The sequence below is a fragment of the Brienomyrus brachyistius genome, chromosome 12 (genome assembly GCF_023856365.1).
Source record: "Brienomyrus brachyistius isolate T26 chromosome 12, BBRACH_0.4, whole genome shotgun sequence".
Lineage (NCBI taxonomy): Eukaryota > Metazoa > Chordata > Actinopteri > Osteoglossiformes > Mormyridae > Brienomyrus > Brienomyrus brachyistius.
Window position 1 is genome coordinate 9,223,612 of NC_064544.1, and position 25,808 is coordinate 9,249,419.

At 50.3% G+C, this 25,808-nt stretch overlaps 1 protein-coding gene across 4 annotated transcripts in view; it reads right to left on the reverse strand.

Moving 5' to 3' along the window:
• LOC125704542 (protein phosphatase 3 catalytic subunit alpha) overlaps nucleotides 1–25,499 on the reverse strand; it is a 76,295-nt gene extending 50,796 nt beyond the window's left edge. Inside the window, exon 1 of one of the 4 annotated variants that reach the window (XM_048970214.1) lies at nucleotides 24,977–25,499. In XM_048970214.1, coding sequence (XP_048826171.1) covers nucleotides 24,977–25,037 — 61 coding nt within the window. In that variant the 5' untranslated portion in view covers nucleotides 25,038–25,499. The remainder of the gene's footprint in view (nucleotides 1–24,976) is intronic. The other 3 variants (XM_048970215.1, XM_048970216.1, XM_048970217.1) reach the window with 3 other exon arrangements.
• Between the last annotated feature and the right edge of the window lie 309 nt (nucleotides 25,500–25,808).

Here is a 25,808-nt window from a genome sequence, read left to right on the forward strand (position 1 = left end):
CTGCATTGTCTGTGGACACAAAGTAGGAGTTTGCCATGATGAGAAAATCGGCAGAATTTATTAAAAACCGTGAAGGTCATCAAAGCTGGATAGTGGATATCTTGTTTCTGAATTAAATCATGTCCTGGGGACCATTCTCTGCTTCTCGTAGCGCTGAGATAAAGCTTGCACTGTTTATAAATACACACACAGGCACAAACAAAGTATATGGCCAGACTCCGATAAGCGAAACACAAGCACAAAGTCGTCTAGTTCCAACAGCGGCCAGATATTAAGCAGTGTTAGGAAATCTCTCACTTTATCTCTCTCCCTCTGGCAATACAGGTACTGAAGTTGGAAATACTTTGCAAGGATGTGCCCCGGCCTCCTCAGTGTCATTAGCGAGGTTTCGGAAGGACACAGTCCTCCCACACACTTGGAAGCAGCCAGAAAATGGCCAATAGGAAGGCTGCCATGGAAGCGAGCCTGTTCTGGCTGACTGATCACAACACGTCCGCGAGGTGCCAGAATCCCGCGGCGAACAGTCCATATATTGGCTGGATCGACCGCAGTGCCGCCCAGGACTGCTGTAAATACCCAGGCCGGGGCTCTTAGTCCATCCCTATGCCGTTGGTTGTATAACACATTGATTAAAGGCACGGAATCACAACCCCGAGGCCAGCGATTGTAGCGTTAGGATGGAGCAGGAATCCGAACCCGAATTTGGCAAAAAGTTTGTATCTGTTTGAGTGTGGAAAAAAAAAAACTGCATAGTAGGTTTGGATGCACGTGTCACTAAAGCGACTAAAAATAGGAGCAATAACATCGGCTTTGGTGCAAATTCCTGCCACCTGTGTGGTGTGTGGAACTGAATGAAAATGACATCAGCCGGGCCACGGGAGACGGGGGTGGTGGGGGGGGGGGGGGGGGTCGTCTGGGTCAGCGGGCCGGGGGCGAAGCCAGCAACGCGAAACGAGGGGGGGAAAGAACGGCATTTTGCGGTTCACATCTTATCCCAGTATACACCATCCCGCAACTGAAGAGAGCATAACATGGCCCCATACAGCAGGCCAATTAGAAGACAATGCCGGCACTGGCCAAGCTCTCGATGTGGGCCCGGCCCGGCCCGTGGTGCCTCCCGCAAGCCCTCCTTTCTCCGACTCCGCATGTGCCGGCCAAGTGCTGGATCCAGGCAGTGTTATGTAACCGGGCTGAAGAGAGCGCGCGGGCCCTCTGACGCAGGCTGGGCACCGTGGCAGCCCTCGCCTTTTGAGGCCCCTGTCAGCGTGCACGCCAAGGTGGCGGATCCCAGAAAGGCCCGGAAACCTACCCCCCACCCCTGAGTGTCCTGAGTAGGTCGGGAGGGTAAGTATGCGGTGGGGAGGTCTGGCTTCCACCGGTATCCGCAGCTAAAAGCTCCATTATGGCATCTTCCGCGGCTTCGTTCCTAATGGTCCTGAGCCCGTTGAAGGACCGTTCCAGAAGGAGAGGATGCGGTTGCCTGGGGAGGGGGGGGGGTGGGGGGGTGGCTGTGGCACTGGTGGAAGGAGCAGGTCCTCTACGATGCGGATGTTGTAATAACAGATCTTTCAAGATCAATAGTGCCGGAGGCCTGTATGGTCACAGCGGCTCAGAGAGGAAGGAGCGGTAAGATCGTTGGAGCAGCGATCAGGACAGCTACTCCCCCATGCTACTCCACTTAGCTACATTCATCACTATAAGTGCCGCTGCCCAAAACAGGAGGAGCGTTATAAGCAAAACACAAGCCGCAGTTTATGGCGGACGGCATCGGATAGCGGTGACCTCGAAAAGACAGCTGGCACCTCCAACACCTCTAAGGATCCCACTGGCTGGCCAACCAGAAATTACTGCGACAGGCATTTTTAGGACAATTTACCAAGTGCCAGTTTTCACTGATGCGTCATCGAAAGGTTTAAGATTGGAAGGATTTAAGCCAAAATCTTAAATCTCTATCATGTATCAATTTGAAATCAGACAAAACCACTGAGCAGTGAGTGTTTCATAGTGCAAAAAAAATAAAAAACCAGCTACTCGTATTGTGAATGACAGCCGAGCTCTGTACAGAGACGCCCTCAGCGAAGTCGTCCCTACAGGCCCCCACGTGGCGGAAAGATGAGGAGGACATTGTTTGGAAACAAGCTCCTGAGCTCCAGGCCTGACCGGCTCGGATAACAAAAATGACAACAATGTTAGCAATGTCCCGACAATCCAGTTTGCGCCGCACAAAGGAAAAATAAAAACCTCACGGGAAGGGGAGGCTCCGAGCGATGTCGGCGACGGCCAAGTGCAGACGGAAACATCAGCGCCCCCTTCAGACAGGAATGGGCCGCGCGGGTCGACCCACGTGAAGGTGGGGTGTCGCGGCGGGCCGATTGTTTACAGGCTCTGTCGCTGGCCGGCGTAGCCGCCCTCGACATGCCGCCTGGCGGGCAAAGCGGCGGCGGAGGGGTGGCAGCGCACATCAATGCCGCTGTCAGAGGGTGTTGGCATGATGACGGGAAGAGGTGGGGGTTTCCCCCAGCTCCGCGGGGCTCCCCCAGCCATGGGGCCAATTACGCGAGCAGCATCCCAACCTGCCTGAGGTCACACGCTACAAATTGGTCTCCTTTGGAAAAGAAACCGATAAAAAAAAAATATAGATATATAAATATAGATATATAGCGGGCGCCAGGTCCAATTGCAAGTGACTGCAGCAGCAAAGCTTTCGGCTGCAGGCCAGGGCCTGGTGGGTCCATTAAAAATGCAATCATTTTAAACCGAGACCACAGTGACCGCTGCAAACAGTCATAAGAGTGAGGACTGCCTGCATACATATTAAACAGCTGGCAGCTGAGGCTGAGAAGGACACCTGATAAGGAGGATTCAGGGAGGCCTTAACGGGCAGCACCCACCGGTCACCCGGGCTATGGCCGGACTGAGCTCGTCTTCTGGGAAAGACCCACCTCGTTGGCGGGGGAGGGTGGGAGGGGTGGGTCTCAAATGAGGTGCGAGCGAAAGAGATGGAGGAGAAGCAAGGGAAGAGACTTGCTTTAGCTCGATTAACGTGCGATTCCCACGTAAAAGGTGTAAAGCCATTTTTCCTGTACCTTAGGTACACTGTAGGGGACATGAGGGGGATCCACTGAACAGCGAGCAAACACTCCAGCGAGCTGCTGGAGTTATGAAATTTCCCAGCATGCATCAGGGAAATTGAGTTTGCCCGTTTCCTGTACTTATGGTTTGAGTGACTGAAAGTGTGTATGTGTGTGTGTGTGAGAGAGAGAGAGAGAGAGAGAGGAGAGGAGAGAGGAGAGAGAGAGAGAGAGAGAGAGAGAGAGAGAGAGAGAGAGAATCGCTGACGAAGACCAGCATCTATCAACAGATCTCCATAACCCACACATCTGCGATTCCACCCCCCCCCCCCAGCCCCGCCCCCAGTACAGGCGCTGTGAATCCTCATGCTGAATTGCCAAGTGCTGAGTGAACCACAAAGCCCACCCCACACCAACGGCGATTACGCGGCTCTCGCAGTGCGCTCTAATTAAGCGCCATGGATGGGATCCACTCCAGGCGTGCTCTTTTAACGCACAGTTATTATTTTATTCAAACACTGCATTTTAAACCTGTGGCTCAGTTTTCGTTAAAATTCTTTTGCTCTGCCGAAGCTCCCCGGTGAGGAGGTTGCACTGGGGTCCCGTTACCAGCAGGGGGCGGCGGTGGTGATCGCTGCTGCCCACCACTGACTGCAGCCACGTGTCACCCTACTAAGCACAGTGCCATGTCATCTTCATCTAAACCACAAGGAGGTCATGTGACCAGGGAGCGCAGAGCAAATGTACACTGTTCATTAGTCCTGCAGGGATTTACGTTTCCTGTGCTCTGCATTTGAATATTCGGCAATGGCCAGTTTAATGCACGTGTGATGTCAGACTTCTGCGCGTGAGAGTGCATGTGCACGAGTTTCTCCCTGCATCTCTAAACTGTCCATAGCGCCTGCGCCCTGTGATGGGACTGGACCCCAAACTGGTGCCCTTATGCTGCCTGGGATAAGCTCCAGACCCCCCCCCCCCCCCCCCCCAACAAATTCAACCAGTACAAGAAACTGGAAGATGAACGTGCGATATATTCATTTTATATACCGAGGTGTCTTCCATTCACAAAAGCCCTCATTAAGAATTTCATAAATGTTTTAATCAATAATTCAACATTCGAAATATCTTGAAAACCTTCCGATGAAATTACAACACGGAATCGGGACGTGGATTCCCATGACACTAAACGAGACGAACGGGCAGAGTGATCCCTGAATGCATGCGGATTTCAAGCCTCCCTTCCTTTCCCAATCTGCTGCCGTCCACCACACTTATCACGAGAGAGAGACGCTGCCACTGGGCTTTCCCCCTCTTTATGGGGCCGGCCGCTCCAAACCTCCTTTAAAATCGCTTCAGTGCTCTGAAGAGCCCCAGGGAGAAAGCCGTAAACACGGCAAACACCGCTGAGGCTCTTAATCAACGCCAACGCGGATCCTACCCCGGGAGAGTGTGGGTGACTCATCTCCATGCTGAGGAGAGAGAGTGCACTGCCCCCCCCCCCCCAGAGGGCCGGCAATCGGCGGCACACGGCCCAGACCCCTCGAGCCTGGCGCCCCCTTCGTTTCCCCCAGATACCTGCCCGTCACCAGCACGCGGCCAGGACCCCCTCCCCCCCCCCCCCCGAGCCGCACGCCTTCCATATTTCTTGATGCACAACTCCAGAATTTGCATCTCCATCTTTCAGGGATCAGTGATCAAAAAGGAACAACAAATGAATGAGCAATATGAACATGATTTAATTATCCAGCGCAAGTCCTATGACTAATAATCAGTATATTGATTCCGAGGGAAAAAAAAAAAAACCACACACACACACACACACACACACACACACACACACACACACACACACACACGGTTTTGCTGCTTACACATCAGCATGTTCCATGGCAGACGCATCAATAAGACACGGCGAGAAGGATCTGGCCGGGAGAAGAGTCACCGTTTAATGGTTATGTCACGGCGTACCATGGCCTACCAGTGACACTAACCATTGAAAACCGTTACAGCCTTGCTCAAGCGTCAGGACACGAAACCCAATGACGGGGGGGGGGGGGGGCAAAAATAAGCAATATTGGCTGAGGAGGCGCTGGTATTGACCAGGATCCAACCTCTGGACTTTCATTCACACGGCAGCCTGCCGACACACAGGGTACAAAGACAGGCACCTGATTGAGATTCAAATACGCATCCTGCTCCATCTCAATCCAATACAGCGAACGCTGCAAGGACCCAATGCAAGAATCTGCCGCGTTGCCAAGGCGATTAAGAGCCAAAGGCTAAAGTGGTTCTGCATTATCCGGGTAGGTGATTTACCTCCAACATAGTGCATGCCTTCAGTGACGAGTCTTAGTCATCAGAAGGTATCAGAAAACGTGCACATTGCTTATGATGGTGCAGATGTTCCAGCAGTGATTGAAATTACACACCCGGCCTCAAGGTACCAGCAATAATTACAATTAAGTAATTCTCCTTGGGTGTTCTGTTTTTTCCTCTTGTGACTCCTGTGAAATTGCCTTCTCCGTGCAACGCATTAACACCGTCGCAGTTATTCGTCTCCTTATCTCTGAATCCGATCGTCACGCACAAGGAGATGCAAAAACATCGTGCTGAATCTGTCCCTTTTCAAAGCGTCGGGTTTCCCACAACAGATACTTTAAATGCCTGCGAACAAAAAAAAAAACAGAAATTGCAAAGGCGAAGCTTCACTTCAGAGCGAATTTGAAAGCCGAGCTATCAAAGGACGGAACGCTAGCCGAGGGACAGGCCAGACAGAGGGTCTCTCTTCCGATACGAAAGGAAATATTTCAGCATTATTGGAGACAACAGGCTTCTGCTGCCAACTTTGGTTTTGAACACCAAGGAACCGTAGCTCTGATAGGTTGGGTCCGATGCACAGGAGATCTGAACAGCAGAGTCGGGTAATTCAGGTTCCGAAATTAAAAGTCCAGAACAGGATTTTGTTTCAACCAACCAGTTGAGTTACTCTGTGACTGTGACTCTTTATACTTAACTGGTTGGTTGAAACAAAATCTTGGTCTAGATTTTTACATTCTGGACCTGAATTACCCAACTCGGCTGAGCACTACCCCCCCTCCCATAAAAAGGTTACAGGCAGGCCAGGAAGGGGTCATTTAAACATCTACATGCTGCTCTTTAACATGCATTAGCGGGCGATCAGTCAGCAACGCAACTTTAATGTGCCCGAGCTCGGATTCACAACAGGAGAAAAGTAGCAGGGGGTGTGGGTGGATATAGTGGAGGGTGGGACCCCGATATATGAAGGCTAGGGGCATAAAGTGGGCGGACACCAAATGAACTCCCACACATGCTTTGGGCGCTCCCAGTACACGGCTGAAAAGGGAGAATGAACAGGGGGAGAAGCGGAATGAAAAACAACTGCACCTCCCCGCGAAATCCAAGCAGAGACTCTCCGAGACACAGAGGGACTGAAAAAGAGGAAAAAACACCCCCCCCCACCCCCCCACACACACACACAAGGAAAGGCTTCGCAGGCTCACATTTCAACATGTATCCTGAACAAACTGCAGGCAAGAGAGCCCCCATCCAGTTAACTGTGCGAGTTTTAATTATTTCTTAATAAGCTCAGCATGCTGAAGCGCATAAAAGAATGGGATGCAAGGAATTCTGGGATACGTTTGATAAACTCGGCTATCGCACGTCACAGTATATCCCATCATTCAAAGTTACCTGAAGATTTCATTACGAAAAGTAATAAAAAGGAATATCAGAGGAATCCTATAATAATCCTACAGTACAAGAGGAGCAAACAGAACTATGAATTATCTGCCCCTTTAGTTTCATCACACTGCTTTTCTTGGTGGGACTGACAGAGCTCCTACACTTCACTGTTTTTAAGGCTGGTCATCACTTGATTCCATTACACTTTATTGCTCCAGGTCCGCAGGCAGCAACACATTATTTCGCGATACTCTTTTTCAAAGCCGAAATGCGATTTCGCTCTGAGCCATCCCTCCCCGGTCCGGATCCCGGCTCCGGCTGACCCGCCGTGGCACCTACGCTGGCCCTGCGTCTCCCGGGAGTCAGTCGCCAGGTTACGACGCCGAGTGATCTAATGTAACTGGTTGCCAGGGAAACCGAGGCATGAGACGAGAGGGTCAGAATATTTCGCAGAGTGGGGTGGGGGCAACAATAGGAAATAATACTCCGCAGAGATGCCATTACTGTAAAAAGCGTTTGGACAAGCGAATACTGCACGCTGCTCCCCGCAGATCCATCATCCACGTTCACGTGCCGCCGCCGAGCCCATTCCTTCGTCGTAAAGCGACGTGAGAGTTTCACCCTTTGATACAGCTGGGAGCTTCCCGCGAATGATTCCGATTAAATACCTTAACTCATGGACTCTGGCACTGACTCTCCCTAGGGCAGGGGTAGGGAACCGGATCCATGGAGAGCCGGTGCGGGTTTTTGGGATGGCCTCTCAGTCAGCCAATAATAAAGCAGCGATTCTCAACTCCAGTCCTTGGAATCCACTGTTATTGGCTGATTGAGAGGCCATCCCAAAAACCCACACCGGCCCTCCATGGATCAGGTTCCCTACCCCTGCCCTAGGGTGACCTAGAAAAGCAAAATTCCTGTACCTATCGTATACTGGCAAGTTAAAATGATTCTGCTTCCGATTCTGAACTACATGTTCCAGTTCTTAGCCATTACTCCACCTACAGGTTTAGTAATTAGGGTAGTTAGCTAATGGGGCAACCTGCAGAGATAATAAGATGTGATGCATAGTGACATGGGGGCGGGGGTGAGCAAATCAGCTCTGATCACGGGGGTTCTGGCACCCTGAGCTCCAGGAAAATCCTGCCCAGACAGGAAGAGTGAGCTACCAAAAAGAACAACAGAGGATATTTCCCATTCAAGCAGATTTTTTTTCCAGTGGTCCATCTATTTTTCCCCCCAAGCTCTTTGTTATGGTTTTCGGCTTCACAATTGCACATAAGCTGACGTGCGGGTCGGCACCAAGAGGCAGTGCTTTCTAGCGCCCCCTGGAGCTCGATGCGCCATATCACCATAACCATCGATCCAAGGTTCGCAACTCGAAGGCTGCGGCGGCAAACCAGTCACCAGCCTGCAGGAGAAGACGATGGGGCAACGGTCTGAGGGACAGGGGGTGCGTGTGTGTTTGGGGTGATTTGACAGCATTCTGGTAACTATCGGCTTGGGGCCCGGTCTCCTTCAACCCTTCCCCACCGTATCTCGTTGCCACCACAACTCCGTTCCCTCTGAATCATCCACACCGGTGTCTCTCAGCATACATTTCTGCCCCTTCTCAGCACACCCGAATCACGCAAACAAGGAACCAAGAACACAGAATCCCTGGTCTGACGGGAGCTGAGAGGGAGCAAAAATGTGAAGTGTCTGGGGGGTGCCTGAGGATTGGGCCAAGAAGAACTTATTAAAGCAACACGGGGCAGGAAGGTTCTGAAGAGCCTGTCACCATCAGCTGTATCGATGACCAACCGCCCCCTGTTGAGTATGAGGGTCTTCCCTGTGTCACATGTGGCAGGAAACACGCCAGCAAGTACCATGCGGACAAGTGACTCTACACGACTGAAAGGACGTTTGGATGCCGAGAACTGGCTCTGGGTTCTCAGAAACTCACAAAAACGGGTTTCCGCAACCAGGCGATCAATGTGAGAATTATGGGAGGTATAACAGACACGCAACGTCCACATGGGGGTGTTTTAGGTATGTGACCACTGGCATTTACACCATCCCATGACCAGAGGGTGGGGGCTCAGTTTCATTAGTGTACAGCTACCATGTCAAGCATGGGACGCATGTGATATGATGGCAGTGAACCGGGTCCAAAACCTAGAAATCACAGATGGAGCAAATACCTCCTGTGCTGAATTGTCAAGGTGCAAACTGAGAACAGGCAAAACTGGCTTCTCGCGGTCTGAGGTGAAACCCCACTGCTCCGTCGCCGAGGAAACCATGAGTTCAGAGCAGGAAAAATAACAGGTTTCCCCGAGCCAGACTCCTTCAAGTTTGAAAGCGCCCTTAGCGTGGATCGCTGTACAGGAAATTACAAAGCATTCCTTAACATGCACAAATGCAGTGCCATGAGCATTCCTCACTGCATAAGAGAGAAAATAAAATCTGCAGAATTGTGTTGCGTTACTTTCATAACATTCTCTACAGAAATCACACCTTAAATGTATTTCTCTTTCGTACAAAGTGATGCACGAGTGAATATGAGAGAGCAGAGTCGGACAGTTTCCCCGGGGGGGGGGGGGATTGGGGTTAAGGGCCTTGCATAAGGGCCCAATGGTGACATCACTCTGCCAGCCACAAGATCTGAACCAGTGACATCCTGATCATAGGTACAGTCCTATGCCACCGAGCCGTACGTCGCCCCCTACTGTTCACATTAAGAGCACGCAAATGCAACAGCATCCCCCCAGTAAAACTGACACAGATCTATGCCACCTTGCAACCTCACCAATGTCTTAATTAAGATACTAATTAATCAATCAATCAAGTTTGATTGGGTCATCATAAATTATAGATCTGCACGTATTTAATAACTGCAAGCGCCGAAAAATATTTGAATGCAAAAATTCACTTGCAAGAAAATAATACAAATTAACATCCAATGTTAATTAGACTCATCTATCTTCCAGGATCTTAATTGCAGAAAGGCAGAGAATTCGAGCAATAATTAATATGCCATAATTAAGGCTGGCACATTATTCGTTTTAAAAAGCAAGAAAATACGTGGACGCCGAGCATCTTTACGTTCGTCAGCACCGACTGCACCCACAAAAACCGAGGAAGATCCAGGCCCAGGCAAGCTTGACCGCTAGACAGATGAAGAAGCCGTCATCCAAAGCCATCCCCCTCCCGCGACTTGCCATCCACACCGTCATCTTGGCCACCCAGCAAATCTGTGTGGGGTCCCCATCAGTCTCCAGCAGAGAGACAGGGGCTGGCCCAGCGGGCCCGGCGCCAACCATCGTCACCGCGCCGGATGCCCGAGTCCTGCCTCCATCACCCTGCCCCACCGTTTCAATCCGCCTGTCGTCTCGTCGCATTAAGAGGCCACTAAAGACCATGAGGTCGACAGGCAGATTAAATGAAAACAATCCCCCCTGGGAAAAACACAGAAACACCACCTTAATGAAACCAGCAGCGGGGGCCAAATAAATGCTGATTATACAGCCAAAGCGCCGCTGATCTGACAACAGACTATTTCATGACGAAATGAGGGGGGAGGAGTTTTAGATCAGATTGGAGAGGAGGTGGGACCAACCAATCAGCCTACTGTAGCTGCTTGGACCCACCTCCTCACCAATCTGATTGGCTCTCTCTCTGAATTCTCTTCAGTAAGCTGTACACTTACAGGCTACCATTACAGGCTTGATCATCTCACACCTGTCTGCATAGAACCATAGTACCTCACATCTTCTAACAAAGAATCCCCCATTGGTGCGGTGTTAATGATACCACAAGTGGCACGGCAACACGGGGGGGGGGGGGGGGCACCTAATCCTACCTGTGGAATTTGCACATCCATCCAGTATCACAGGGGGTTTCCTCCCACCCGCCAACAACATGCAGTGAGGTTGACCAGGTTAATCATATTAAAATAGGATGTTGTACATAAACGTGGGTATGTGCCGGGAGAAGACTGGGCATCCCATGCAGGGGGTAACCCAGCCCAGGATGCTGCCTGGCCCAGGCTGAGCCCCCACCACAAAGCTGCCCAGGAGGAGGGGCCTTGCAAGTGTCAGTGCTGTATCAGGTACCCTTGGATTGTCTGAAAAGATGCACTTGGGCTGGGGCACAAACTGCACAGAGAAACATTTGCCCGTTTTAGTTGCTTCCGGGTGGTGAAGGTCAAAATCTGTAGAGAAATAAAAGCCAAGCGGGGAATAAAGTCACCCAAGGCCCTCTGGAGCCAAATTCCTATCATCCGAGTGCCGGGTTCAGCTGTCGGCGTGGGAGACGACTCACATCAGGAATGTGACTTATGGTACCTGAAAAACCTGACATATTTGGCAAAAAGACAACCATGGCACGGCAGAGATGGCGTGAGGTTTTCAATTCGAGACAAGTCTGCATGCACATTTACATGTATGTAAGAGTTTCATTACCTTGTAAACAGTCTATAGGATCTGCAAAATATTCCAAGACTTCATGTAGCTAATTTTAGGTTTATAATGGCATAATATAGATCTGCCATAAGACTTCCTGTGTTCACAGTGCGATTTATTAAGCTGGCATAATGTCACAGGTGAATCCTAGCCCATGACTAAGGTGTAGAATTTATGGCTATGCTATGGACAGGCTATAACTATGCTATGCTATGGACAGGCGATAACTATGCTATGCTATGGACAGGCTATAACTATGCTAAGGATATAACTATGCTAAGGATATAACTATGCTAAGGATATGATACAGCAAAGCTGTGGTTAGGCTAGGCTATACCTATGTGCAGCTACGTGAAGGTTTCACTGCAGCAGTCTTATGACCACGCTGCAGTAATGCTGCGGCTACGCTAGGCTGCGGTACACTGCGGCTAGGCTGCAAAGCCTCCCCTGCACCCTGGCAATCTGTCCCCTTTCATCGAGGTGGAAAGGATTAATTAGACAAAGCCCCCCCCTAATCACTGTGTTTTCTGGCAAAGCCCGTGTCAACAGGAGATGGCATTCTTCGCGCAAGCGGATCGGACCGGGCCGGAAGGTGGGAGGGGCTGCTTGGTGGAGGGAGGGAGGGCTCGCGTTCGGCGCTGCCATTCGTTGGGTGGGCGGGAGGGGAGACAGGTGGCCGAACACAGGAATGAAGCCGGCACTCGGTCAAATCTCCCATCCAAACAAGCCCCCTGCCCCTCTCTCCCTGCTCTTCTCCCGCGTCCCCGAAAGTAGGCCAGTGCTCTGCTCCGTGGAGCAGCACCGAGCCGTGGGCCCCGCTGGCGGGAAACACGCACCATCTCCAGCCAGACGAGACAGGGGAGCCGGGGCAGACCCCAAAAGCACCCTGACTCAGCAAGTGCCGTCAGGACACTTTGTCTCCGGGGTCAACAGTAACCCAGAAACACGACGGAAGGCTTTGTCCAGGCCGGGGTTATCGACAAACCCAGAGGGTTCCCCCCACCATTATGCAGCAATTTAACTCCACGGATGCCGAGCAAATCGCCGCGCCTAATCGCTCGGCTCGCTTTAAAGCCGTATAAATAGAAGGCGCCCTGTAACTCGAGACAGCACCTTGCTTGAAGGTCCACTTGGACTCATGTCTAGTTAGGTCGCACCAAAATAGACGGGCCACCCTCCTGTCATGTCACGCTCGCTTCATATGACCAGCAGGGTGGCCGAGGTGCGCAATAGCTGATGAAGAGGATTCCGGAGCAGAGTCGCCAATTTGTTGGGCAAGGGTTTGCCCTTGGATCGAGCGGACGACTGTTTCTGCTCCTGCGGGCAATCAAAGGCCGGGTGAGAAACCCACCAGGGGTAATACCGCAGGGCCGGGCAGGACAAAGATGGCTTGTCAAACCCCTAGCACGCACCTTCACGTGGGGGTCTGGAGGGTAGGGGGTGGCAGAGGGAGGCTGGCAAGCAGAATCCTCTTGCGGATATCCAAGCTGAACGTGGGCCAGGGAGCCGGAAGATCACACGGCAGTGGGCCCCGAGAGGAGCGCCTACACTGTCAGAGACACCCACGCCAGGGGGGGGGGGGGGGGGGATTCAGATAAGCTACAGCGAGCCATGACAACAAACAAACGAAGTGGGGGAGAGAGAACGTGCGTGGGCCACCGCAGTCGAGCACCAATGGTGGGCAGGTCCAAGGAGGGGGTCCATCTCGATATGGTCAGGTGGCAGAGTAGGGCACTGCTCCAAAGCCCACTCCCAGCTTTTGGGGGCTGTTGACCGCGGTTGCTAAGAGCTGCCCTCGTCTAGCCCCACCACCCTGTTGATTAATTATCCCGAGGCCAGGCTTGTGGTGTCTGACAGACACCTCCTTAGTAAGTCAGCAGGTCGCCCCGGAAAAGGACACAGCAGCCTCTCCTGAGACTGATTTAACGTGGGTCATGGCAGGTGGGGGGGTTGAAGAGTCCAGCCGTCAGCTGATGCAAGGATATTCAAACCAGTATGGCCCCTCCCACAAATGGCAGATGGGGGACCCTCCTAGATATTTATTATTGTGCACCAAAAATATACAGCCCCCCCCCCCCCCAGGAATTACTGGAACCACGGACACAGACTGAAGAGCATTCCCGAGCCACTTTGCCGGGTTTGATCTCTTAGGGAATATGGTTCTCTGGGGCGGAGGTACGAGGACACAAATTTATCTGCCCCCCGCTACACACATCTGGTGATAGCGACTTGTCATTGCTCATGGAAGCAGGCAAAAGCTGAGCTTTACAGTCTCCCTTTTAGCTACTGGAGTAGATGTGAGGTAGAAAAATATCAAGGCGATTTGCCCAACAGGATTTATCTTTTTTTTCCTTCCTGAAACGCAATCCCCAGCATGCAATTAGGACCTCTGGGCTTGCCTTAAACTCAGCCTTTGTTACGCAGCTTAACACATTTTCCTGGACTGCTTCAGTGGTGCAAATGTCAAACGCACTGGATAGAACGCGATGCCCATGACCCAGAATTCTTTGCTGCAGGACAATGTTACGGTCAGATGTCAGCCTCTTATGTCCATTTGCAGGCTATTAAGTCTCTTTCCCTTGTTATCGTACCACAATTAGGCTGGCTGGCTTAATTAGTAAGTGTAGATATCCAGAGTCCAGCACTCACACAGACAGATGAACATCACGGAATATGCAAAGGGCAGAGTTTTGCTCTAATTTTAACATACAGAATGAGGAAAAACTCTGACGGCGCACGACTCTCCATGGCAAACGACCGGAGTTTTCGAACACGTGCAATGCATTCTGGATAAAACTCTCTCCCACTTGAACTGGGGGTCACCATGAGAAAGCAACTCGAGCCACCTCTACATACCCCAAACCAGAGCCAGCTGGGATCTCCCTGACACAGACAGTCATTAACACAAAACACTGGGACATTTAATAATAATAATAAATAAAAAAAACAGACTTTTAGTGATGCCAAAAGTTCCAGCAGAGGGTTACCGACGTTATGCAGGGAGGGATCAGATTTACCACAGACTCACAAGTTGTCAAGGCTGATAACTCGTTTAGACGTCGACGATGAACCGGGACCCACGTTCGCCTCTACGACACTCCGGTCTTTCGCCATGGAAATGATGAGACCGTCTCCCGGGTGACGCCACATCCAGAGGTTTCACTTCCATGATCAGTCATCATTTCAGCCACAATCAAGATATTACACAACCACATTAAAATTACACTACAGGACACTGGCACACAGATCACCTGGCAAGCTACAGTGAAACACTGAGCTGCTCTTCATAAAGTTCATTTTTCCTGGAACACACATGTAAAAACTAATTTAAAAAAAATGCTTAATTCATAATGAATGAAGCTCTTTACATGTGTGAATGTATTTGACTTGGATATACAGTAATTGGTAATTAAGAGTGAATTACTTGTTGAGAGAATAATGCCATGGCTGGATTTAATTAAAGCGTGCCTACGTGCAGAATTATTAAATAAGCACTTTTGAAGCCGGCCTCCCAGGGGTTTCTACGGGCAAATCTCATTACAACACACTTCCTGTGATGTTATTCCAGCACCCAGAGAGGAGCAGAATTCTACGTCTGGCGATTTGCAGAGGTTCTTTGCACTGGGATCCCCGGCACGGCTGAGGGGGGGTCTAAGCCGCCAATTTTGGCACCTTCCCTTTATGCTCACGGGGTCCGGTCATGTGACGGTCTAGAATTTAGTGGTCATTGTTGACACACCACAGCACACAGCGCACAACAACATATTGTGTCCTCTGTATTAAATCCATACATGACTTCGTGACATAGCAGGGGGCAGCTAATTCAGCGCCCGGGGAGCAGTGCTTGGGGGCAGTACCTTGCTCAGTGGTGCTTTGCTGGTCTGGGATTCGAACCTGCAATCTTTCAATTACAAGTGCGCTTCCCCAACTATTAAGACATCACTGCTCACTATTTGAAGATGACACGCTGAGGAGAACACACTCAATCTGCACAGTTTGGGGACTTAATTAGCAAAATAAATCGATGATTACCAAGGAAACTAATGGGAAATAAATATAAACAAAAAAGATTTTAAACATGTATTGCTACTTTTTAGTCAAGCAAGCGTATTCGGTGAGGATATTCCCACAACGTTCCGAGTCCATATTCTGGAAAAATTACGCTCACATACATACGCACAAAACGTACCTTTGCATGCGCGCACAGTGGAGGTCTTCACACACCACGGGAACAATCATTAAAGGCTCAGGTGTTCAGTTATCGGCCAGAGTGACTTGTGCATTAACTACCCCCACCGTTTCTGCGTACTCACACGCTGAGATAAATGGCGGGGGGGGGGGGTGGAGGGTGGGTTCTCTACAGGGGTGTATGAGTGACACTCTCGGCACCTGTTCACAGCGAGGATGACAGCAGCACTCATCTCCGAGGTTCCCGTCACCCTGGGGGACGCCTGTGTACGTGCTCTCACTCGGCTCCTTGCCGCTTTCTTGCGGACGGCAAGGCGCGCAGCCCCCGCTGGAAGGGAGGAGGTACAGCAGGAAAAACAGCTGGGGTCTCAGCGGCACCGCTAAACGGGCTAACGTGCCGGAGACACCGGAAGAGACCACTGGCGCCAGGCAGGAGGGCCCTGTGGCGGGCCGGGGGGGGGGAAAGCAATCCTCGAAAGCTCAGCACATTCCCCTAACGAACAAGCTGCTTGCGTCTCTGCAGGCAGCTTCACACATCTCCGCAGAGCCAGAAAAAACACAGTGAGCGGACACGTTTTTTTGGAGGGGGCCAAGCGTCTCACCGTAGGCCGGGGGTGGGCGGGAGCGTCCGCGCTTCCCTCACCCAAGGAGATCTGAAAGCACTCCTCTGTTCAATCCTCCTTTCCATCTCTCTCTCTCTCTCTCTCCCTCCCTCGCAATTCTTCTTCCGCACACTTTCACGGCAGAGCTCCTGACGAACTACAGGACAACGCCGAACGATGGATTCCAATTTAACAACATGTACGGACTCATTGGATGAAAGCAAACGTGGAAGAAAAAGAGAAATCTATGCTGGTGCCTGAATGTCGTCATTTTGGACCGTTAGTAAAAGGAAAACCCCGCCCAAACACACAAAGCCGCACGCGCACGGTCACACACGTACCAGCGCGAGTCCCAGGCTCACTTGCGTTGCGTAACGCTGCACGCTTAAGACGCGGCAGCGGAACAGGGCGAAAAACTTCAAGCAAATTATGCAGAAATCCATTCGGAAGATGACAGGTGGCGACGGGATTCAATTTTGCAGGGACTAAAGTCCGGGGGCCGAGTCTTACGGCGTCTGTCGCCGGTAACCTCGGATAACACGGGCCCGCTCGGCTGCCATGGCTGCCGTGTGGGCGGGGCGTGTGGGCGGGGCACACGCTCCAGGCTCGCTGAGGGCGTCGTGGGACACCAGAGTCACATGCAGATAAACAACTTCACAGCCAAGCACAACAGCAAAGGGCCATTTCAAAAGCACGCTTGTCACTTACATACAGCAGAGAGCAAATTAGTTTATCAGTCCTTGATGCTTGAGAGGTGCTCTGCTCAATCACACATTTAATCACAAAACATTCAACTGTTCACTGGACACTATTTGTTTCTATTTATATACCACGGAATGTCATGCTATACTTAAACACATTCTTTGCACTTATACTACTAATTGTCATTTATTATTTACTGGTACTGTCCGTTACTGTCTATTAAGGGCTTATTTACCGTCTAAATGTGTTGCTGTATTGTAAGCCTGCAATTTCCTTTGGGATTAATGAAGTAGACAGATCAGCGTTTCTTAACTCGGTTCTCAGGGACCCCCAGATAGTCCACATTATTGCTTCCTTTCAAAACGAGGACCATGTGTTAGTCCCTGAAAACCGGGCTGAGAAACACTGATCAATGTACATCTGATCAAAATCGCAGGAACATCTGCTTTAGTGGTGGAACCTAAGCCATTCCAGCACCTTCCCTTACGCTAAACCCATCTCAGCGCAGAGACCGCACTTGTGAACCTGCGTGATTACATATGGCAGCGGGCTTTGTAACAGCCCGCTATGCGTTTACAAAAACGTCTACGAAAATATTCTGCTTTTCTTCCGTTGCAGGTTTCCTTGAGCAGCCGACAGGAACCACCTTTCCTCATTTTTTATTTTAATCGCCGATATTTATTACATAAAAAAAAGTACTGAGAACTTCTCAGAAAAAGAAGGCACATTCGAACAGTGGTTTTATCTGTGTCCCTTATGACATCATCACGTGCACAAAAGCACGGTGACAGGGGGAGACAATGCCCCTTTCTAATACCTGAGCCGTTAAACAAACGCCAGGCCCTTTATAAAAACACCGTCGCCGAGACTTATGGGTAAAAAACAGCAGTTGGCAAAATACAAGTTTGGCGTGCGTTTACATTTGAAAAACCCTTCAAATGGCCAGGAAGAAAAACACATATAGAGGCACACACACACACACACACACACACACACACACACACACACACACACACACACACACACACACACACACACACACGCAGAAGGGGAGGGGGTCTGGCTGCTGTGGGCCGCCTCGAGTTGCCTAACCGCGGAGATCACATTACACCCTCGATGGGTAAATCGTCCGACGCCTGCTGATTGACGGGATGCAGGAATGACCTCGGAACCCCAGGCATCACACCCGCATGAGGTCATGGTATAAGAGCGACCGACATTTCTGCCTGCTGGGTCTTCTGCTGACCACAGATTTCAATATTTGGAGGAAAACAGGGGTGGGGGGGGGAAACCCAACAACAATAACAGAAAACAGTTGGTGAAAACTGGTTGCATGTTTTCCCAGTGCTGTCCCTCTCTTAAATAAAGCCCCCGAAGGCAGCACTCACCAGTTAGTCCATCAATCCCCCCCCCCAAACTAAGAGTCCATCCAACAGTCATTGCAAGAGGCCGGTTTTTAAACCCACCCCTGAATAATGCATGGCAGCGCATTAAAAATGCATGCAATAAACGAACACGCGGAGGCGCAAAGACAGCAGAAAACGCAGCAGCGCCAGGGGGCTGGGGGGGGCCAGGCTGGCACCTCAGGAGCCGGGGACAACGACAGAGGCACAAAGAAAAGGCGGCGAGTCCAGTGTAGATGAATCGAAGGGGCTTCTGACGGAGCGTGAGAGAGCAAAGAACATATCAGACGAGTCTATTGCGGGCAGCCGCAATAGAACACAACGGGAAGGCATGGAGAGAGAATGCAGAGATACACATTGTGGCTCCCAAGTATCCCACAATGCAAAGCGCCAAACTCCCCTGCCTAACATGACAGTCTTTGCTTCGGCCGGGCTGCCTAACACCTGATTAAATCTAAACCGTGGGCAGTTTCCTGTTCCTCCCCGCAGGCTTCAGAGCTCGTCACAGAACAAACGTGCTGATACTACCAAAGAACCGCCAAAAGGTCTACCCAAACAGAACCGGACCAGGGATCTTGCTGTCGGAAAGCACCGCGGCCAGAACGGTGGAGCAGGGATTGTACAGACTACGAGTGCCCCGCCCACCTCCATACGCTAAAGCTATATAAACACCCCTCCCACTCCAAGCTTCACGCTCGGCCCCAAGATCTCAGCCCACGGTCCCGGAGTCAACACTAAAACGGGCCCTGCCCACATGCAGGAAGAAGAAAAACGGGTCAGGATGATGGGGAGAAGAGAGCATCCAGCGGGGGAAGGGAGAGGAGGGGCAGAGAGACGCCGGCTATGCCAAGGCGGTCGGGCTACTTAAGACCCCCATCAGAATACAATCCCTGATCTCGGGCGTCATGTGGAGAGCCGATGTCAGTATAAACACCACAAAATATCTCCTCCACTCAGACTGCAGAACCAAAATGGACCGACGCGGGACACTTCAGAACCCGGCTGACACACCAGCGCTTCCAATTATCCGGAAGCGCCGTCGCCACACGACCCAAACGGAGAAAACAAAAGACAAACAAACATCGGCAAAAATGCCAAACTGTTTCACTTAATACCAGAGCAGAAAGCAGGGGTCCGACACCGAACTGGGACCAAGCAGGGTGACTCGGATCATCCAACAGGACATATTCCTGCCGTCAGTTTAGATGCAATAAACAGAACAGTCATGTTTGTGTGTAACGTGCCTCCAGCCCCCGAAGTTCGCAAGAAAAGATTCGTGTTAAAAAGATGGAATAAGCCAACACTCAAGGACAGTAAAGCAAGCGAATAGCAGTTATCAAGATCATGCAGGACAAACAGCGTCAGTATCCAGTTCAAAGCAAAGAACGCAGCCTGCTATCTGTCAGGAACTCTCGTGCTTATTTACTTAGCGAGCCTCCGCGGCCTTGTACGTGTTTACGTTCCTGGGTATGTTTACTTGCTATACCGGCTGGCGAGTGCTCGAAACGAGCCCATAAAGGCTCGCTGAATGGCAGGCCGCATACAACAGGGGGGAGACAATAGCTACCAATACCAAACACGGACAATGCCAGATCACACAAGCTATTAAACACGGCCAAATTAAAAAGTAAACATTACTTGTCTAAGCCTCACTCTACCGCAATTTATCCCCGAGATGATATCATTTCTTCCTCTTTTGTAATCTGCGGCCTGTTTTTCCAGGGAATCCTGCTAACGGAGATAATCGAAAAACAGCAAACCTCCCGGCCCAGGATGTCAAATAAGGTGTTACTAATCTTCAGGACCGGTGGTGGTGCTTATTTCTATAACGGCCACTGAAATTACAGGCAGGGGAGCAACATTTTACACAAGCAAACAGCAAAGAGACTTCAGTATTCCGGGCTGCTAGATTCCTTTGTTAATATAACATTTCACCAGAACCCATTACCTCCCACAGTGTTGACTCTTACAAATAACCTTATACCTAAATAGCTTATTAGTACTATCATACCATTATATTTGAGTAATAGCTGTATTAGAGTACTATTATACATAATACTATTACTCTTGCTTTTCATCATTAGAAAACTGGCTACACAATGTCTCGGACATTGCTGACCATTGCTTGACTCATCATCAACTTTTATTACTACCCGCATTACTACCGGTTAGCATCATTACTACCGAACTGTTTAGCAGATATTTTTACCAGAAGCTTACAAAGTTCCCTCCAGGTTTGACTCAGTTTACCAAGCTGAGTATTCAACGATGCCGGTGCCCAACTGCATATCAACAGGCCTACATGGCCTTCTTCATCGTCCTTATGTTGATGATAGTAAAGATACTACAGTTTGACTGCTGGTTTTAAATATCTACAGGGCAGACTTCTCACACTCGGCGGTGAGCTTCCCCAAAACCCCCGCGTCCATTTAAGGGCGGAATCGACAGCTGGACGCCAAGGGAGCCGGGTCCGAAAACCACGCGACTGGGACACGCGATTCGCCGGGGGAAACGCCTGACACAGAGCAGCAGATGATCTTTACTTCTTGTTCTGCTCCAGGTGCAGCACTGAGCACGTGCAGAGGCCCGGACGCCAGGCAAGTTGGTGTGGAACGTACCAAAAGGGTTCTTATTAGAGGGAGAACTGGGGAAGCCACCGGAACGTGGCACCGCGGTACCAGCTGTGACTCATTTCTGCGTGGCTCTGCTTTAATGTCAGGCCCTCTATCGGGGGCCTGCCAACAAAACGGGCCTCACATCGGGAGGCGGAATACGAGGCACGATCGCTGGGAGATCCAGGAAGGAGCGAGAGCCTGCAAGAGTGACAGGGGCCCTAAAAAAGTGGAACACAAGTGGACTGCTCTGAATAGGGGGCCCAATATGATACGGTTTCATGGGGTCCAAGATCTCTAGCTGCACCCTGTACGGGGCCACAGTAACCTAGGAAAGAGCCAGGCCACATCCGGATAGCGAGGTCCGCTTTCGGGACACCAGCACCATACATCCGTGGATCACATTACCCCCCCAGGGAGGCGGGGCCGTAGATTGGCTACTTTTAGAGTTCCAGAAAGGGTTTCCCACCTCAACGGCGATAGAGGAGAGAAAGAGAAAGGAAGACAGAAAGGGACGGCGGGGGGAGGCAGAGAGAGAAAGTGTTGCAAGCTTTACAGCTAAAAGTAGCGTTTGGATAAGGAGAGTACATTCCTGCAAGGAGTCCAAGCAAGGAGGAAATGAATATGTCCAGCAAGGGGGTGTCCCATGGGGTGCCACCACTGGCAGGTCTTCCCACGGGGGTAGTTTTCACCCCGCCCCCCAGAGGAGGAATCTGCAACATCGGTCTGTTTCTGTAACGTCCGGCCGCTGCACGTTCGCAAACCACGTGCAGTCAGTGCCGAGGGGGCAGGGTGAGGGGTTTCTGTTTACGACGCATCAAACGGCGTGTCGCGCTCTTCCAACGAGCCCCACGCGGCCTCCTTTCCCTGCCCCACGCTGTGCCACGCCCTCATGACACACAAACCAACACTCACCTGGTTACAAGGCCATCATCCGATCAGGTGGGTGGGCTGAGAGTCAGGTGGGTGGCAGAGCAACACCATACCTGCCGGGTGACGTGAGCTTATTTGCTTACGCGAGACTTCAGGACAAACAGAAGTCAAAACTGAGGAGCACTAACAGATTCGGTGGGGGGGGGGGGGGGTTTAAGCACAGGCAAGCTGCAGCATGCCTGCACCTACTGAAAGCTTCTGGCGCATTCTCCGTAAAAGGTGCACTGGAGCCAACACTGCCGGTGGCCGTCGCCCGGGTAGAGCTGCGGGCGTCAGCAACCAGGGCCAGTCCCTCTTCAAAAGGTCAGATATCAGGTGCCATTTGTGTCACTTGATAAAACACCTCAGACAGGAGCCGTACAATGACAATGCACAAAAAATTCATGAAAAAGAAAACAACAATCGCACAATCTGATAGGCTGCCTGAGAGATTGTGCAGTGAGCCAATCGTTTTGCTTCTTCCGATTTACAAAAAAGCAGGTCGGCATCTGGATATTTCAAAACATGTTGTTTTTGTAGTCAATAACCGAAAAGCAAATCACTACAGCGATACAGATGTAAGAGTGGTAGAAAAAAAAAAAAAAAGTGTCACCCAGTGATGGCTCTGCGACTTGTTGGCGCAGCGGTTGGCAGCAGCCGCGCAGCCAGAACGTGAAAAATGCGCCGCTACAGAATCAGCAGTTTTGCAGAATGCCACGCGTCAGGTGGGGACCCTCGGAATCGCAGCCCCGTGACTTTTGGAAAAGCGCCCGTCACGGAGAGTGGCGTCTGCGCGCGTGAGGAGTCGCAGGGGCGGCACCCCTGCATGGCACCGCGTCAGACCTGCTGCGTCACGCGTGCGGCGGCCGCCCCGCTGCTGGCTTCCATTTGAGAATAGCACCGTCGCGGGTTTTGCAGTGTTAGAAGCTGTTGCGTTATACTGGAGAAGTATGCATTCAGGGTGGTGGAAGGGACCTTACTGGGAGGGAAGTCACAGAGTACTACTGGGGGGGGGGGGGCTCTTGCATGTGCATCACAGGTATTGCACCTTAAATTAATATGCACAGGTGGGTGTCTACTGTTAGGAGCCACACGCACAAGCTTAGCACTAAAAATAGTGGAGGCACGATTAACTGTGCAAAGTGCGTGTCTGTGAGCTGCAGACACTGTCGGAAAAAAATGTTAATTTAAAAAAGATAAAAATGTACAGTGTCATCCTATCTGGCCTGCATTTTTCATTAAGGAGTATAAACCACACTGAAGAATAAGGCATACATAATACCTCCCCCCCCCCACTTCCCCCTCCCCCCAAGTGAGACAAAACGATACTGCTTTTCCCAGCAAGCAGCAGAATTTAAACTGGCAGAGGAGAGGAGACTCAGGGTGACAGCGGAGCTCTAACGGGAGGGGCCCGGGGACCCCCGGCTCAGAAGCTGCACGGTGCGTAACGGACCGCACGGGACAGGGGGGAGACACCACCCGCAAGCCGCGGCGACATCACATACAGCCCAAACATGGAACCCCCCCACGACGTCCGGTCGTTCACCGCTAAACACGAGCAAGACTTCGAAGAAAAAAAAAGTTCGCCCACAGAATTTACGGAGGAATCAGCAATCATGTTTGAAAACAGAAATACTGCCCCTCCCCCAGATTTTCATGGAGACGTTTCTATACCTGTTGATAACTGCAGGGCCATACAGCAATAAAAACTAATCCGAAAGCGGAACTGCGAACGGAAATGCAAAACAGAAAAATTAATTAGCAAAAGACTTTTTCCCAGCTGCATAATAAGTGCATGGAAGTATCCAAGGCTGTTAAAATGCTAATTTAAATGCAATAAACGTTACAAATAAACATTACAAAGTATACCCGTTAGATTTATACATACATTATGTAACATGTATAAAAAAAATAAGTGAAAGGTGCCCTCTGACCTTTGCATGGGAAAATTATGAGCCAGCAGTCAGGCTGCATTACTGCCTTTCACTCATATTAATCTGAAATAGGGCATAGCACGAGGAAGTGCGTGACCATTACGCTCCGATTCTCAGCGGCTTCCCAGCCAAGGCCATTCGCGGCCATGGCGTTTCGGCCGCCTGACCACTCACCCCTGCTTGTTCTTCTGAAATATTTAACACACATACACCCCCCGTTAAACGTGTTCTCAGCATGCATACCTCTTATCGGCTCAGTTAATGCGACGCCGGGATCGTTTCCCCCATTACATTTGCAAGACGCCCATAGACAAACATAGTAACGGATTTACAGCATAAATTAATCTACGCATAAGGATGACACCGTAAATGCAACTGGAGTAAACCACTTATATATTATAAAAGAACGATCTGCATCCACCGATAGACACCCACAATGACAGAAATGGTGGAATGATTTTTAAAGGAATCTATCGAAGAAAAAAGATGCTGTATCCATATGTGGAGACGGGAAGCAGGGGGCTGCGAGAGAGTAAGTTACCCCGGGTATGAATGCGGTCTGCTTCGGTATCATCGCAGACTCCACCACGCATACGGCGCACCGCTAATAATTTACTGACTCGTGTAGCTAAACAGTAATCAGGGCACAGGGATGCATTCACACTGCCTCGCATCTGTTTTGGAAGAAAATACGATTTCAAGTATACCAGTTTCCTCTTTTAACTATCAGCAATGCACCGTCCTCGCAAGCAGTATCTGTATTACAATTCAGTGGAGAGTGAAGTAATTGACCTGGATCCAACGACGTATTTTTCCCAATATATGGTCGTGTGCAATTTTGGTTTTTTTTTCCGGGTGGGCGGGGGGGTGTTGTAGCAAAACAAACCTGTCGCAACAGCATACACCGTCTTTTTTTTTTTTAATAAAAAACGGTAATAAAACAAAGTAAGAAATACGGAAACGGTGTGACGTTTCTGCCTGACAGTGCAAGCGGCGGCAGCCGTCTGACTGCTGGCGGACCGAGCAGCAATACAACAAATAACACACCGTTAGGGCAGGGGAAGCAGGAACTGGCAGATCGCGGGTAATGCAAGCACATTTCCAGAATTACATAAACAAGGGTGTGATACAGATGGCCAAATATCCAACAACTGTAGGAAATATGGGGGGGACTGCATTACAAACTCTGGACATAATTACCTCTACTTCCTACTTTACGCTAATACGACTAGCTAACAGCCTTTCCCCCAGTGCAAAGGCTTCTCATTTTCGGTATAGCACACAGTTCGAAATGACCATCGACTATACTCTTTCGCAGACATAACCGCTGGTGGCCCTAAAATGCTACCGTCTTTAAAGCAAAACGCGATTAAATCCCTTGAACTGGCGATCGCTGTACAGATATACTTACATTTCACGACCCTGTCCGTCGTTGACAACTTCGGATCATCATTCGGCTTGTTTTCGGACATTTCCAGCGTGATATATATCAATTAAATTTAAACTGTGATTGGAAACGATCCGCGGTGGTCCTCGCTCAACAACTCTAGTCTTTCCCAAACGGGAAGCCGCTGTGATCTCACTCGCTTCCTTCAGTCGCCAAAAATACTTGCAACAGTGTTACAAATTTCTACACTGTAAGGTCTCTCTGATTTACTGCTACACTGTATCAATTTCTCTGTCTCCCAACGTTGGGCGCAACCTAGTTTAAAGTTCAAATAGATCCGCCTTCTATCAAGACGCGCCTGCCAATTGGTCTTGTAAACATCTTGTTCAGATTTTCTCTTTTCGCCGTACGGACGAAGCGCCTGTCAATCATCCCTGGTTAAAATTCATGTTAGATTACGCCGCTCGCTCGCTCGCTCTCTCGCTCGCTAAATAGTGTATTCTGTTACAGTATATTGCTGCAGAAGACAGTTGTCACGCTGGTAGAAGCAACAGCACATTGACTGTGGGTAAGGGTAGAGGTAGCATATTATTTAATCGTCGATGCGGGTTGAGCTTCGTCATACGTTTTTTTTTTGGGGGGGGCAAGGGAGGTGTCATTTTGGAGACAGTTATGACACAGAAAATCAGCACATTCATGCCTTAAAATGGACTAAATCTGAGGCACACAATGCGACTGAATAGCTATGGTATTTAATCCCAGGCGATAATGAACAAAAATGACCCTCATTTACGATCCCAAAGCTAAGACTCCTTTCTGGTGTAAATTACGGTGGAAATGTCCATTCGGTGGTGAA